Source organism: Candida parapsilosis, contig 006110 (assembly GCF_000182765.1).
Source record: "Candida parapsilosis strain CDC317 annotated contig 006110".
Taxonomy (NCBI): domain Eukaryota; kingdom Fungi; phylum Ascomycota; class Pichiomycetes; order Serinales; family Debaryomycetaceae; genus Lodderomyces; species Lodderomyces parapsilosis.
In genome coordinates this window covers 38,086-53,756 of record NW_023503284.1, presented here as the reverse complement: position 1 = coordinate 53,756, position 15,671 = coordinate 38,086, and the positions used below count along the sequence as shown (strand labels likewise).

At 39.9% G+C, this 15,671-nt stretch overlaps 10 protein-coding genes across 10 annotated transcripts; 6 read left to right on the top strand and 4 right to left on the bottom strand. All coding sequences in view use genetic code 12, as the record gives it.

Annotated features, from left to right (window-relative positions):
* Positions 1 to 394: 394 nt before the first annotated feature.
* On the bottom strand, positions 395 to 1,577 carry CSK1 (mitogen-activated protein kinase; the record flags this gene model as incomplete). The annotated part of the gene is made up of 2 exons (XM_036811782.1): positions 395 to 1,237; positions 1,296 to 1,577. The coding sequence occupies 2 exons, from the start codon at positions 1,575 to 1,577 to the stop codon at positions 395 to 397; spliced, it is 1,125 nt and encodes a 374-aa protein (XP_036668184.1).
* A 508-nt stretch (positions 1,578 to 2,085) lies between these two features.
* Positions 2,086 to 4,467, top strand: DOA4 (ubiquitin-specific protease; the record flags this gene model as incomplete). The annotated part of the gene is made up of 1 exon (XM_036811781.1): positions 2,086 to 4,467. The coding sequence occupies one exon, from the start codon at positions 2,086 to 2,088 to the stop codon at positions 4,465 to 4,467; it is 2,382 nt and encodes a 793-aa protein (XP_036668183.1).
* A 1-nt stretch (position 4,468) lies between these two features.
* On the bottom strand, positions 4,469 to 5,077 carry OCA6 (protein-tyrosine-phosphatase; the record flags this gene model as incomplete). Its single annotated transcript, XM_036811780.1, has 1 exon — positions 4,469 to 5,077. One exon carries the CDS (start codon positions 5,075 to 5,077, stop codon positions 4,469 to 4,471), a length of 609 nt encoding a protein of 202 aa, XP_036668182.1.
* A 162-nt stretch (positions 5,078 to 5,239) lies between these two features.
* On the bottom strand, positions 5,240 to 6,274 carry DOS2 (Dos2p; the record flags this gene model as incomplete). The annotated part of the gene is made up of 1 exon (XM_036811778.1): positions 5,240 to 6,274. One exon carries the CDS (start codon positions 6,272 to 6,274, stop codon positions 5,240 to 5,242), a length of 1,035 nt encoding a protein of 344 aa, XP_036668181.1.
* Positions 6,275 to 6,672: 398 nt separating this feature from the next.
* Positions 6,673 to 8,304, top strand: MODF (Modfp; the record flags this gene model as incomplete). Its single annotated transcript, XM_036811777.1, has 1 exon — positions 6,673 to 8,304. One exon carries the CDS (start codon positions 6,673 to 6,675, stop codon positions 8,302 to 8,304), a length of 1,632 nt encoding a protein of 543 aa, XP_036668180.1.
* Positions 8,305 to 8,784: 480 nt separating this feature from the next.
* LCB2 (serine C-palmitoyltransferase) lies at positions 8,785 to 10,476 on the top strand (the record flags this gene model as incomplete). Its single annotated transcript, XM_036811776.1, has 1 exon — positions 8,785 to 10,476. The coding sequence occupies one exon, from the start codon at positions 8,785 to 8,787 to the stop codon at positions 10,474 to 10,476; it is 1,692 nt and encodes a 563-aa protein (XP_036668179.1).
* Positions 10,477 to 10,606: 130 nt separating this feature from the next.
* Positions 10,607 to 12,388, top strand: SSK1 (mitogen-activated protein kinase kinase kinase; the record flags this gene model as incomplete). The annotated part of the gene is made up of 1 exon (XM_036811775.1): positions 10,607 to 12,388. One exon carries the CDS (start codon positions 10,607 to 10,609, stop codon positions 12,386 to 12,388), a length of 1,782 nt encoding a protein of 593 aa, XP_036668178.1.
* Positions 12,389 to 12,569: 181 nt separating this feature from the next.
* CPAR2_700210 (RNA-binding protein) lies at positions 12,570 to 12,863 on the top strand (the record flags this gene model as incomplete). Its single annotated transcript, XM_036811774.1, has 1 exon — positions 12,570 to 12,863. One exon carries the CDS (start codon positions 12,570 to 12,572, stop codon positions 12,861 to 12,863), a length of 294 nt encoding a protein of 97 aa, XP_036668177.1.
* A 197-nt stretch (positions 12,864 to 13,060) lies between these two features.
* On the top strand, positions 13,061 to 14,083 carry DDI1 (Ddi1p; the record flags this gene model as incomplete). The annotated part of the gene is made up of 1 exon (XM_036811773.1): positions 13,061 to 14,083. One exon carries the CDS (start codon positions 13,061 to 13,063, stop codon positions 14,081 to 14,083), a length of 1,023 nt encoding a protein of 340 aa, XP_036668176.1.
* Positions 14,084 to 14,150: 67 nt separating this feature from the next.
* On the bottom strand, positions 14,151 to 15,497 carry GDI1 (Gdi1p; the record flags this gene model as incomplete). Its single annotated transcript, XM_036811772.1, has 1 exon — positions 14,151 to 15,497. The coding sequence occupies one exon, from the start codon at positions 15,495 to 15,497 to the stop codon at positions 14,151 to 14,153; it is 1,347 nt and encodes a 448-aa protein (XP_036668175.1).
* Between the last annotated feature and the right edge of the window lie 174 nt (positions 15,498 to 15,671).

The window sequence follows — 15,671 nt, the reverse complement described above, 5'->3', positions numbered from 1 at the left end:
GATGAGTTTTATTGGTTATTTGAAAAGTGGTAATAAAGAAATGAAGAAATCTATTTACTTTTATAGTAGTTTCATAAAAAAAGGGGGGCCTACCGGACCCATGTTTTGCTTTTGTTTGTACATTAATGTTCTCAACAAAGTGTTCCGATTTTGGTTCTAAAGTTAGCTAATTCCGCAAGTAGTAATATTACACAAGATTTTGTCAGTAACAATAGAAAATTCATACAGTTTCAGAGCTACCTGATGCCATCAACTTCCAATTAAGGAAACAGAGTGGGGGTGGGGCATCACACTACACTATCATTATTCATCATCGTTTATTGTTAGAGTCAAAGAATATACTACCAAATCCACTTTCAAGGAAACGTTTTCATCACGTCGTGCTCAAACGTTTTCAACACTCCCCAATGTTGCATGTCTCGGTAAAATCACTCACTTCCGCCTCTAATACTTCCTTTAACCGAGGCAAACTACACGATTTCTCCTCAAAACTGAAATCAAATAAAGATCTGCTGCTGGCTTCTTCGGTAACGTTTCTCACATACTTGAAAAAATCTTGCTCAAGAATTTCGTCAACATTGCATCTCTTTTTGCAATCCCATTGTAATAAATTGTCCAACAATTCGATTGCTTCAGTTGGGGCGAATGGGTATATTGATCTCCAATTTACTGGTTTGTATTTGACCCACAGAATCCCCTCAATCTTCCAGTTGTATTTCTTTATTGTTTCTGGAGGTGGACTGCCCAAAACTTTAAACAATTCATGTATCTGTTCATGCAGGTTTTTCCCAGGGAAAAGTGGTCTTCTTCCAAAGAGCTCCCCAAGTATACATCCCATAGCCCAAACGTCAACTGCTTTTGAATAGTTTTTGGTAGATAATATCAATTCGGGAGCACGATACCATCTAGTGGCAACATAGTTGGTGATTGTAGCACTTCGATTCTTGAAAAACTTGGGACTTATTCCACGTGCTAAACCAAAATCGCAAATTTTTAGTGTCCCTTGCGTGGTTACCAAAATGTTTCCTGGCTTCAAATCCCTATGGATAACATCTGCTGAGTGAATATACTTGAGGCCACATAAAATCTGGTACATAAAGTTTTGAATATGAAACTCCGATAGCTGAACATTGGAATACAAAACTCTTGCTAAATCAAGGTCCGCTAACTCCTGGAAGCAGTAAAGACCATCATATGGCTTGACGTAAACAATGTCCGAATCGAGTAATGAGGCAATCTATTCAGGTTAGTACATATACATATCCACAATATGCATTTCAGAGAGCAAGACGTACATTCTTATGACCCTTGAAAAATTTCATAAACTTTAATTCTCTGATTGCCCTAACCAAAAGGATATCTTTGGTAAATATCTTTGTCACTTTCTTTATTGCAATCTTATGCTCGAGGCCGGTGCTCAAACTTTTAGTGTCTATTGCAGAACAAACAACTCCATACGAGCCTTTACCTAAAACCCTGATAATCTCGTATCTGGAATCAACTAAAAAGTAATTTTCTTTATCAGTATAAGTTGAACACGATTCGAAATATCCGTGTTTACCTCTCAACGAGGCCATGGTGATGCACTTTTTTTGATGTGTGTTTGATGGGAGAAAATTGTGGTGTATCAAAAAATTGTTGCAAAATCTTAACAAAGTTTGCTCTTTCTATCTTTTCTCTTTTCATTTTTGGCACCAAAATAACATGAAGAGGTGAAAAGTACACCGAGACGCACACAACTCTATTGGGTAGACAAGCAGTAAGATGGTCGGATGACTTTACAATGGGAACAATTGCTTATCGATGTTCAATATTATATCGACTTGTTCGCATGCCACTCTGGAAACTTAACTTGCAGTAGCTACTAACAAAACAACAAAAGTGTGGGTTGTTTTTCTTGAAGGATAACTACAACACTATGGCCTTTACTATATTGCTTTCGCTCTATAAAAGGACATACGCTTCAACGTCTCATGTGGTGTTGATGGTGATAATCACGGATTTACATGGTAGCGCTGTAGATATAAATGTGCCGAAGGCGTTTCCTGAAATCTAGCGAACTACGAATCAACAGCAGCACAAGCCATGACAGCAAGCCTCAGTTTGAAACAACTTGACGCAATTCAAGACCTCATATTTGAAAAACTAGTTGAGAAGTCCACCCGAATAAAAACCATACTTCCTTGTCAACTTTATCTTGTGGAACTGTTTGTGTCACAGTGCAGGCTATTAGAACAGGTTGGTTATTGCGATTATGAATTAGCATATATACTATACACCTTGCTGGAACGTTACATAAAGCACTTTGATGCAAAGATAAAGAGTGCAAGCAGTGAGGTTTATTCAGTGGTAAAGAGTGTGTTGAGAGACAGGTCACACCAAAAAGAGGTGATTCATAGTCATTTACAAACCGACACAAACAATGATGATCTACTTGATCGCTTCAAAGCATTGAAGGAGAACGGCACAGTATCTAAATTACCGCCAGCGGTAAGTGTCACTGCATATCAGCAACTGGTGAGCCCAGCGGAACTCCGACAACTTCTAGACAACAAAAAAGTTTTACTCATTGATTATCGACGCCGCAAAGATTACCTACACAACCACATCAAGCATCCCAATGTCATAAATATAGAGCCATCACAAGCGAACGACCTCCCGATCGAGGCAACGAGTCAGGATCTAGAAGCCAAATTAAAACACACTATGTCGCATCGACACTATAAGGTGTTTGAAGACCGAAGGAAGTTTGATTATGTGGTGATTTACGACTTCAAGTATGGTGTACTGGGGAACAACAGATTCATTGAGATCCTTAAGAGTGTAGAAGAAGAGACACCAACCAACCCCTTCCAACGTTTAATCGAATTACTAACAACCAAGAACCCATTAATATCGTCTCAACTCAAATGGCTACCCATGTACTTGGCTGGTGGTATCAAAAACTGGTTCGATACATATGGCGCTGAGGCTATTGAAGACTCGCGCAATCAACTGGCTGAGGTGGAAGTGAATGGGCTAGTTTATCCAAAGTCGTTTGATGATTACTTGTCCTCAGCCAGAAAAGACAGCCCTTCAGAGTCAAAGGTGCATATACCGGCTCGAGCAAACAACGGTTTGGTCAGCAACCAACACACACAGTTGAAGCCACAGTCAATGGGTGTTCAACCATATGACCCCTCGTCAGTCAGTACGAGTGATCACAAGCCTGACACAAAGGAAACTGCTTCACCTGCCATGTATAAATCAGCCCCCACCAAGCCCCCGGAAGGTGGTCAAATGTCAAATTTACTTAATGAATTTGCAACGGGTTTGTTCAACTTGGGTAACTCTTGTTACATGAATTGCATGATCCAGTGTTTGGCTGCTACACCACAATTGACGTCTTTCTTTTTCCCCTCAGTAACAACGAACGGATCTTACAAGCAACATATAAACGTCAACAATAAACTTGGTACTCAGGGAAAACTAACAATGGGGTTTGTTGAGTTACTTTTAAACATGTTGAATAACAACGGAAAAGCATTCAGCCCGTCAAAATTTAAGAAAATTGCCGGTGAATGTTCCCCGGGAAGACAGTTTGCCTCTTGCTCACAACAGGATTGTACAGAATTTGTTACATTTTTGCTTGATGGTTTGCATGAGGATTTGAATCAAATGCCAGTGTTAGATCCGAAAGAAAAAAAGAGAATAACTGAGTTGACTCCAGAACAAGAAAGAAATAGAGAAATTTTGCCAGTAAGATTAGCATCAACCATTGAATGGGAGAGATATTTGAAGTTGAATTTTTCAATTATTGTGGATAACTTTCAAGGTCAGTATTTGTCTCAGTTGCGTTGCTTGGAATGCGGGACCACATCAACTACTTATAATGCCTTTTCATTATTGTCGCTTCCTATACCAGAGAAACTAAATCAGTCACTGAAGGTTACTTTACACGACTGTATTGAAGAGTTTACCAAAACAGAGTTGCTCGATGATGGAAACAAGTGGCATTGCTCGCATTGTAAAAGGTTCACCAAGTCAACGAAAAGGATTGCAATCACACGTTTGCCTCAAGTGTTAATTGTGAATTTTAAGCGATTCAAAGTGAATAACAACGGACAAATACGTAAGTTGGAAACATTTGTAACATATCCAGTGTCCGAAACCTTAGATTTGACGAAATACTGGACAAAACGTGGAACCACAATGGGAGATTCAGGTTCACCAAAGATGTCCTTAGAGGAGGAGACTACAATTCTTGAATCGTTTCCAGTAAGGAATCAAGAGCCACCATTCAGGTATCAAATATATGGTGTTGCCAACCACTTTGGTACTTTATCCACAGGTCACTACACTTCTTATGTGTACAAGAGTGGAAAGAAGCGGTGGTGTTACTTCGATGATTCAAAAATCACCACCAATGTTGCTCAAACTGAAGTGATGAACAAGAATGCATTTTGTTTATTTTTTCAAAGAGTATAGCCTAATACAAGTCTACCCTATCCTCAGCAATCTCTACCACCTTCAACTTGGGATGATTCATCACCAAGTGCTTGCTCACTCCAACCCAAAGCCAGGGAACTTTATCCTTGGGAAATATCTTCACAGTTCCATGAAAATTTGTGACAAACAATCGATCATTTACAGTAATGTTGGTTGTGAAATTGATAAACTCATTAAAAATTGAAATCGCTGACCAAAATTGTAGTTTTCTCAAGCACGCAACTAGTAGGCTTGTAATTTGTCCGCCATTCAAGCAATGCACAAACACCGGCAGATGCTTTTCATGCACCATTAAATCGAGTGCCGCTATTGCTAGGTCATAGTCCAAAGGTACTGACCGCTTCTTTCCTTTACCGCCAGAGGCGCATTCCAAGTGCACTAAACGGATACGGTGGTCTTGTGCCCATCGATACAAATCAGGATCCGTTTCCAAGGTGATTGGCTCTGGAATCAATGAAATTATCGTCTTGAGTTTGAGTGTTTCTAAGAACTTGAAATTTGGTTTTCGAGGATACGCACCACGATATAGGTTGGGCTGTACGAGGTTGAATCGTAGTGGAGGTGTATAAGCTTCTGGAATCACAGTCATTGTGGGGAGAAAATGCTTGTTTGTTATGTGATGTTGGATATTGGAGTGAGTCTAGATATCCTTATGAAAAAATTACACAAAACAGGGAAAATAAATCAATCCAATTTTTCTAGACATTTTTCAGACAGAAATTCAATTAGCTATACAGAGCTCTACAGCGTGCTATTCCCAGTCATCATCGTCTTCTTCATCATCATTGTTTTCAGTTTTCACTTCCTTGCCCGAGACTTTTTGACCCTCTTGTGACTTCCTAGGATTTTCTACCTTCACTGGAGGTTCTTCATCGTCTTCGTCCCAAGCGAAATCATCTTCGTCCTCCTTCTCGGCAGTCCCCTCCACATCACCTGTTTGCCTGCCTTTGTTCTTGCTAAGAAGCTCCTTTCTCTGTTGGTCCAAACTCTGTAATTTATTCTCATTCTTGAAATACCTATACCAAAAAGTATTGTAACTAACTTCGACTGGCACAAGCTCATTCATAGTTTCTACTAAAGTCTCAGGGTACTTCTTCAAAAGACGATCAATTTCAGATGTTTTTGCATCCGAATTGAATTGTTTTAGCTCATCCGGATCGTCAAGTGTATCTTCGATATAATAGCTCCGCGTTGTGTGTAATTTTAACAAATCTTGGTCATATCTTGTTGTTCCATACTGAGAATATTTATTCAACGGAGAGCTGTAAAGAACCTCCTTTTCTTGCATAGTGTCAGTCTCTGGCCTAACGGAGACTATATTCGAGAAGAACGACGCAAATTGCCCAACGTACTCACTGGCTTTGTTTTCGACAACTTCCAATCGCGAATCCAAAGCATCTAGTGCACTGGTTGCTCCTTTCTTTAACTCGTCTATGTGCAACCGTTGTTCAAGGTTAGCTTGTTTCAATTGCTCTTCAAATGCTCTGAAGCTTTCCCCTACTGTTTGCAAATTTTTATTCTCAGCAACGTTTGCTTTCAATGTGTTTAGTTGTTTAACCAAATTTTGTTTATGCTCCTCCAATTGTTTCTCTTGAAACAAACCGGAGTTATCCTTCCACAATACTTGAAACTTTGATTCAATCACTCCATACGCTTTGTCGATATCTTGCTCTAAATTTCCGATGGTTTCCTCTGTTTTGCTGGTCTTTTCAGCTCCTTGCTTAGGTGAAGAATCCGCATTAAATATCTCTTCCTCCTGGATGTACACTGTATCAATTGGATCCATGGTTGTAAATGTCTAGAATAAACCTCTTGCTATCTACCAAAATGATAACTTTTTTTTTGGTGAGCGGGGTGTGTACCTTGGTAAATTCACTTCACCCTTAAAACCTCCACTATTTTATGCACAACTTCGATGAGTTCGGGTTAATTTGTAGATAACAATCTCGTCGGCAACAACCACAATAAGGAGATGAGAAACTATACTCAACTCATTCTGATGTCTGGGTGCATAATTGGTACCACAGTGTATCTTATCGCATAAGAACTCGAAATTTGAGCATTGGTCGCATTCTCGGGAATCGATCCGGTCCAACGGACTTCGATTTATTGACGCGCATTTATAAGTACCTCTCGCATTGTCTTGAATAAAAGACCCATCAAGGCATTTTCGCAATCCACACAATGACTAATGCAGTTAGAGGTTGCTTGTTGTCAATCAAGAACGCTAAATTCAAAACAAACTCATTAAAAAAGACACCGTTTGTATTTCGGAAACCCATTGCAGACTTTCAAGTAACGTGGGGGGAAAATGATACAAGCAGTACCAGTGCAAGCACTTGGGCCGTGACTGGACCATCGAAATCGACATTATTGAAGATAGCAGCTGGTGAGTTTATGTCATTTCCACCGCTTTCAAGGTCTTATCCAAATATCAACGAACCAGCTACGCAACTCCAATTATTAAACTTTAATGACAAACTGGGTCTCGATAAGGTTCATATGTCTGCGAGGTATGAATCATACTCTTTCAAGGGAGTTTTGGAAATGAGTGACGATACCAACTCTGTATGGAATTACGTAACTGGCTTGAACAACTTCAATACGCAGCATAGAGATGTGGATATTCCATACATCAACCATTTATTGACGCTTTTCAACTTGACTCACCATCAAAAGAAATGGATTAACTCATTGAGTAATGGGCAAATGAGACGAGCAAGGATTGCCAAGTCATTGATGAGTAAGCCAAGATTGTTAATCATCGATGACCCATTTTTGGGTCTTGATCCATCCAACACAGAGAAAGTGAGCCAAGCATTGAGCAATGTACATGAAAATTTAGGGACTTCTATGATTTTGGGGTTGCGGCCACAAGATGACGTCCCCAAATGGATTCAAAACATAGTCTTTGTAGATGAAGAGGGAATATCGTTGATCGGCCCACTAGCGGAAGTTTCAAATAAGCTCAATGACATCATCAACTCCGACGTTGACCTTAATTTGGATAAGAAGAAACTGAAAACAAACTCGTTGGTGAAAATAGACCCGGAAAGTGTTGCTGAGCCTGAAGAGCTTATTCATATTGAATTCAACAATGCCAGAGTTGCTTACAAAGATTTGATTATATTGAAAGATTTTAACTGGAAAATTCCCAAGGGAAGCAAATGGAGAATCATGGGTGACAATGGAACTGGTAAAACGACCATTCTTTCGTTGATAACTGCTGATCATCCACAAAGTTGGAGATCGGTGTTGTCAATAAACAACAAGTTGAGGAAAACTGGAAGTGGAGTCACATTTTTTGACGTCAACAACCAAATTGGGATTTCATCCCCTGAGTTGCATGCCTTGGTCCCTCAACATAACAGTACAATGAAGGATATAATATACAATGGATTAGTGCGAGACATTGGCAACTCAAACTTTGCGTATAGGGCCAAGTTGGATAAACTAGATGAGTCAACACGGAAGCGAGCTGATTACATCTTGGGTAAGTTTAGTGATGTCCTCGAACAACATGGAGATTCAACATTTATTGATTTGAGTATGACAAATCAAAAATTGGCTTTGTTTCTCAGAGCATTGGTTAAAAATCCCGAGATTTTGATACTCGACGAAGCTTTCTCCTGTATGGAGGACGCCAAAGTAATGCGTCGCTGTCACGACTTTATCGCTCATGATCCTATTTTTAGAAACATGACAATTTTATCCATTGGACATATAGACTGGGAGTTAAGCAGCTATGACTACATGCTAAAGCTAACGGGTGATGAAAATAGATCCTACGAGGTATACAAAGTTGACAAGTCGTAATTTCAATAGATACATATTTGATTAGACATGTCCTTGTAGTTTCCTATCATTTACATGTTCACAGACCCTCTTTTTATGCGCCTCCACTTGATGAGCATAACACTTCAGGAGGCACCACACAACAAGTATTTGATACTACTCGCTCCAGCTTAATGGCTTCTTCATACAAAGTGAATCTGTCCTGACAGTTCCCCCTATATTTTTGTTTTGCAATTGTTTTTACCTAAGCATCGCGTAATCACCATTTTTTTTTTTTTTTACATTTGGTTTTTTTTTTTTAAACTTTTCCTTTGGTCGAAATTTATTCTTCTCTCAACGGAAATACAACAGAAGGATTGATAAACTCACACGATAGACCTTCAATTCATAGACCATTTTCACCGTACAAATCTCATTACACTCCAGTTTCCATCTGGCCCTAAACCATATCATTCACATAGTGCAGTCGCCCAGTCTCATTAAGCAATATTCGCTGCTGTGATGTCAACATCTACAAAGACGTACTCAAAGTCCATTCCTAATGCACCGGAGGACAACCGACCTATTGAGGTGAGAAGTAATCTCGAATATGGGAAACAACTGTCAAATGAGTATTTGTATGTTTCAAAACACCCTGTTGGAGAACCTCTACCCACCCCAATTGATGATGACCCACCATATCCTATTTACTTATTAACTTATTTGAACTACCTCATTTTGATTATTATTGGACACATTAGAGACTTTTTTGGAAAAATATTCAAGCCACAAGAGTACAAGCACTTGGTGGAAAAGGATGGATATGCACCATGGTATGATGGCTTTGAAAGTTTTTATGTTCGTAGGTTGAAAACAAGAATTGATGATTGTTTTGCTAGACCGATCTATGGAGCTCCCGGAAGATACATCAAATGTTTCAACAGGATAAGAGATGGAAAAACTGGGTATTTGTATGATGGAACTTCAAAAGAATGTCTTAACTTGTCTTCGTACAACTACCTTGGGTTTGCTCAATCAAGTGGAGTATGTACTGATTTTGCATTGAAATGTGTCGATGAATATGGTACCTCGGGGTGTTCACCAAGGTTGTATTGTGGAACTACTGATTTACACCGTGAATGTGAACGAGTGATTGCTGATTTTGTTGGAAAAGAGGATGCTATCATCGTAAGTCAGGGTTATGGAACGAATGCAACTTTTTTTGCCTCAGTGGCTGATTCCAAGACTTTGATCATATCAGATGAATTGAACCACGCATCAATCAGATTTGGTATAAGAATCTCTGGGGCAATTGTCAAAGTTTACAAGCACAACGATATGAAAGATTTGGAACAAGTTATTCGCACTCAAATAGCTCAAGGACAACCAAAGACCCACAGACCTTGGAAAAAAATCATTATTGCTGTGGAAGGGTTATACTCCATGGAGGGTAACATGTGTAACTTGCCGGAAATTATAGAGCTCAAGGATAAATACAAATGTTATTTGTTTGTTGATGAGGCACACTCTATTGGTGCTCTTGGTCCTGAAGGCAGAGGTATTTGTGACTACTTTTCAGTCGATCCAGCAAGGGTTGATATTTTGATGGGTACTTTGACCAAGTCCTTTGGCGCTACCGGTGGCTATATCGCTGGTGATAGAGTGTTGATTGATAGAATGAGATTAGACTATCAAACCAATTCCTATAGTGAGTCTGTTCCTCCTCCTGTGCTAGGACAAATCATTTCATCATTGAATGTTATAAGGGGCACACTCAATCCCGGTGAAGGACAGGAAAGATTACAAAGAATTGCATTCAACTCGCGGTACTTGAGATTGGGGTTGAAAAAGTTGGGATATATTGTTTATGGTGCTGATGATTCACCCGTGATTCCAGTGTTGTTGTTTTTACCTTCCAAAATGCCAGCGATTTCAAGGATGTTGTATGATTTGGGAATTGCAGTGGTGGTGGTTAGCTACCCTGCAACGCCTTTGGCCAGTGCAAGAGTAAGGTTGTGTGTTTCTTCAGCATTAACGAAAGAAGATTTGGATTACGTGCTTGAAAAGTTTAGTCAAATTGGCGACTTGCTATACTTAAAATTTAGTAGTGGTATTGCCGGGGGTTGCAAAGTACCTGGACAACCACCACGTTGGTCCATCGAAGATGTCCTAGCAACCAATGTCGAGGATAGTAAAAGACCCAAATTATTGTAACGTGTAACCGATGTGTAAAACGGTAGTGTATTTAATAATAATTAATTGTGTTTCATTTTTTGAGGAAAAAATTGTAGAAACCCGAACGTTACTCCGTCCGCAAATACAAGCACCCACAGTTATGAGCCATATGTACAATAGCGGTGATTTTGCCCCTCCGTATCAAATGAAGTCGCCATCAATGAACCTGATACCAAGGCATTCAATGAGTGCCCCTATGAGTGGGATTAGCACTGGTATGAGTTCGGCTCAAAGCAAGTATCACAAGAATGATAAACCATCTAGTCTCCTGGTGGACACAAGTGGAGGCAAGTCTACAACAAACCAGAAGCTGTCTGCAACCACATGGGCGGCCGCTAATGAGGACTATAACAAGCCTCGAAGAATATGGGTAAAGATGTCACGAGGAACACCAACCACGATATTGGCTCACAATGACGACCTTATTGATGATTTAAAGTCACAAATTATTCAAAAATACCCAAATTCGATCGGGAGGTTCAATGATGCTGCCAACTTGACTCTTAAATTGGAAAAGCTCAGCAGTGCAAATAATGACAACACTCTGGAGACGCCATCAGGTAAACGCACTGGGGAATTGGTTTCATTGGAGCCGGATCAAAATGTTTGGCAAGTACTTGACACGTATTTTCCGCAAGGTATGGGGATGAAGGATGCAATAATAATTGAGAGTTCAATCTCTGACAGCTCAAGGAAAACAACCCCTGTCGAGTCAAATCATCGACACTCATTCTCCGATCAAGACGGACCTATCACGAAAACTTCCAATGATAGATCTCAAATCAAGCATCCACAACCACTCCAAGCAGATCCTATAAGACGAACTTCCACAGCCCAAAACATCTCATCACAGCAACAGCAACAACAACACTCACAGTCACTGATTCAAACATTAAAGAATTTTCCCGAACCCAAATCAAGCTATTCTAGTATGCCAGGAGCACCTTACAAAGATAGATCGGTATCGCCTTCAATAACAGCTGCAAAAAACTCACCTATTCCTCGAAACCAATCCCACACAAATGTTGTTCAATCACCAGTTCAAAAGCCCAACTCACAAGCTATACTTCTTTTACCCAAAAACTTTTCCATCAATTCCAACTCTAATGGTACCCCGTCAAGGGCCAAGACTTCACATGAACTAGGTACAAGCTCTAAAGAGGATATTCAAAATGCAAAAGTTAACACCGATCTTCCAGAGGAGCGTTCTGTTAATAAAGATAAGCAAGGCGATGTTGGAATTGTTTCGTCCCCCTCGCCTGCTCCACAAGTAAGAACATCCAAGGCCGATATTCTACCCTCTTTAACAAAAACCATTAGCTCAAACAAGGGTTCTGACAAGTCAAACGACCCAGCATTAGAAAAGGTTTTCCCTTCCATTTCGGTACTTGTCGTTGAGGATAACGCCATTAATCAAGCTATTCTAGGAGCATTTTTAAGGAAGCGAAAGATCCACTACCAAATTGCCAAGAATGGACAAGAAGCAATTGATAAATGGAAAAAGGGGGGCTTTCATTTGGTATTGATGGATATTCAACTTCCAGTAAAGTCGGGTATAGAAGCTACAAAAGAAATACGGCATTTGGAGAAGTTGAATAAAATTGGTGTTTTTGATGACACTGAATTGAGCAAATTAGCATTAAACGAGTTGCAACCGGATGACAAGTTGGACACAAACACGTTTAGATCACCTGTCATTATTGTTGCTTTAACGGCGTCGTCCAACTCCTCTGTTGATCGAAAGAATGCATTAACAGCTGGTTGCAATGATTATTTGACCAAGCCAGTAAACTTGGTGTGGCTTCAGAATAAAATAACTGAATGGGGCTGTATGCAAGCATTGATTGATTTTGAAGGCTGGAAGGGCAAGAAGAACTGGTCAGCCACGTAGAGATCAAGAATGTTTCTTTATAGATAGTTTAGTGTATAATATCGTATAGCTCTTTGAACTTTCTGTCACCACTAGAGTGAAAGGCATCATACAAAAAGCAAAAAAAAAAAAAAGAAAAAGAAAAGATATCGCTCTTGGGTAAAGTTCACCAACCCAAACAACGCAACAGAGCAGAGGCAATATGAGTGAGGAATATCCCGTTGAAGGTACCAGCGATGCAATATCACAGCAAGTGCTTCCGTTGGAGGTCATCGATAGATCAATTGGAAAGAAAGTTCGTATATTAATGACCAGTGATAAAGAGTTTCGTGGGACGCTAATAGGATTTGATGATTTCGTTAACATGGTATTGGAGGATGTTACTGTGGTAACGGACAGTGATAATGACGCTGATACAAAGGACGAGGTTGTTAAAAAGATGTTATTGAACGGCGGTCAAGTAGCTATGATTATCCCAGACGTGGTAAACGCATAAACATGGGATTAGAAAAATGCACAGATCTAGGACTTTAACCTGAGATGCAAGAACTGGTCACCCAGATACTCCAGTGTATACGTATTTGTAATCAGTTTCGTTTTTTTTTTTTGCCTCTGGGCGTTGTATCAAGCATATATAAACTGTTGATTTTCTTTGCCCTCAGTTTGCAACTTTTTTCTCGACTTCCAACGGCAATGCAATTAACTATTTCATTAGACTTTAGTGGGGACATCATCTCTGTTGATGTTCCTGAGTCATTATCACTAGATGACTTCAAAGCTTATCTTCAAGCCGAAACTGGAATTAGCCCCGAGGAACAAACCTTGAAGTTGAATGGGAATACGTTGAGGGAAAACAAGGCATTGGCAGAGTTGGGGATTGTCAATGATGATTTGTTGATATTGTCAAAAGCCAGACCTGAAGGACGGATGCCTGTCCCGTCACTGCAACAAGTTTCAGCACTGACCAATCCTTCGAGCTCACAAATCAATGAACGAGTGGAAATGGTTCGACAACAGATTTTGTCAGATCAGCAGGCTCTCGAAAATATTAGATTAACCCAGCCTAGTCTTCACAACGTCATTAATAATGCAGAGACGTTTAGAAACTTGATGATTGAGCAATTTAGAGAACAGGAACGAGATTCATCATCGACACAAGCAGAGCTACTTCGCTTGCAACAAGATCCCGATAACCCTGAAACCCAAGCGCGTATTATGGAGTTGATTCAGCAAGAAGCCATCGAGGAGAACATGAAGTTGGCATGGGACATTAGTCCAGAAAGTTTTACCAGTGTCAATATGCTTTACCTCAAATTGAAAATAAATGGTGTTGAGCAAATTGCGTTAGTTGATACCGGTGCCGCCATGACAATCATCAGTCCTGATATTGCACAGGAATGTGGCATTTCCAGATTGATTGACAAAAGGTTTCAAGGTCAGGCTGTTGGTGTGGGTACTCAAAATATCGGCGGCAAAATACATAGTGTGCCGCTCGAGATACAAGGTACCGGAGTTGAGTTACCTTGCTCATTTTACGTTGTTGATACTTCTGTGGGTATCTTGTTTGGATTGGATATGTTGAAAAGACATCGCTGTGTTGTTGACTTGGCTAGAGATGTGCTAATAATTGGTGGCCAATTTGAGGCAAAGTTTTTGACTGAATCGGAAATACCTAGAAAGTCTCTTGGTGGTAACATCTTTTCTCGAGAGGCATAAGAGCTCTTGTTTTACTACATTTATAATTAAAACAACATGTCAATTCTACAAAATCTCTACTTTCTAATTATGGAATCACATTCGATTCATCTTCTTCAGACTCCCTCTTTTTCAAAACCAATGGCTTTCCTGTGATTCTGAAGTAGATGTCCTTGACATCATCAGTAGTAGATTCAAAGTGGGAACTGGCGTCGTAACTCTTTGACAAGTATATACCATTCTTTGTTCCATCATCCTTTGGTTCGTACAACTCAGCAATGCCCATCAATGTGTCCAACCTTGGGCCCAACAATTTGAATGCAGGCTCCAATTCGACATGTGGTGCATCAGTTTCAATTATCGTCGAGACGATAGCAAGAAAATGACCCTTTGGAACAACGTTGTGGACATCAGACAACACAGCAATGTAAATGTCATTTTTCCTGCCAACTTGATTCTGCGGGATGATGATTTGCAAAGAGTCCAAATCGACTCCCGGAACTGAGTGGTCCAACAAACAAATAGCCCGAATCACTTTTTGTCCGGTTTTCTTTACATATTCTGGGAAATAAGTAGGGTCAGCAACAACGATAGGGGCCTTGGCTGTACCTTCTTTTGTAACGACACCGGCAAATTTTTTGTCGTCGCCCTCGCCTTCATACAACACTTCATCAATTGGTGTATCTAGCATATAAGTTCCCCCGTAGATGGCTGATAACCTTGCAAACCCCTGAGGCAATTCGCCCAATCCATACAATGGGTATATGTAAGGTGATTTCCCGTACTTGGCAACAGACTGTGCATACAATAAAATCCTCTCATAAGTTGGCCTAGCAACCTCATTCAAATAATCATCATTTGACCAAAGTGCCATTGCATGTCCAATGAAATCTTTGGTACCACTCTCCAATCCAAAATAGCTGTAAATCTCATTCATGGTGTTTTTATCCAAGTCGAAACCTTGGTGAGTAGATGGATTCTGCTCATCATAATTTTGAATGTACTCCAAAAATTTCCTCATTCTTCTCTTTTCAAAAATTCCCATCAATGGTGAAGCCAAGGCCTCCTTGGCATTGGACGGAACTTTGGCAATTCTTCCGCTTCTGTAAACATAACTTGCTGCAATTTGTTTAAATTCGATATACCTTGTTACCTCAGTGTGGACCAATATATTGGTCAATTCACCATTTGCCATGAGAAATTTTGGAATCAAGTCAACACACCAGTCTCTATCTCTACCTTTCAACTCGGGTCTTTGGGCAGTTGGCTTGAATTTGCCATACAATTGTGCCAAGTTTAGTGAAGCCGACTCACCCCCATAAAAATCTTGTCTATCAATATGCAACACCTTCTTTCCCTCAACGGATAAAAGTCCCGATAAGATACATTCGGTCAATCCGGTTCCTAATACAATAACGTCGTAGTTTTCGTCCATGATTGAAGAATTCCAAGTGGTTGAAGTTGAGTAAAAGGGAGCAATCACAAAGGAAAAAAACTGAAAGATAGAAAATGTCGGTCACAGGAGAAAGAAAAAAAAAAAGTAAAGAACGACTGGAAAGGATATTACACAAAAAAAATTGATTCAATGTGTTGTTGCATGGAACTTTTA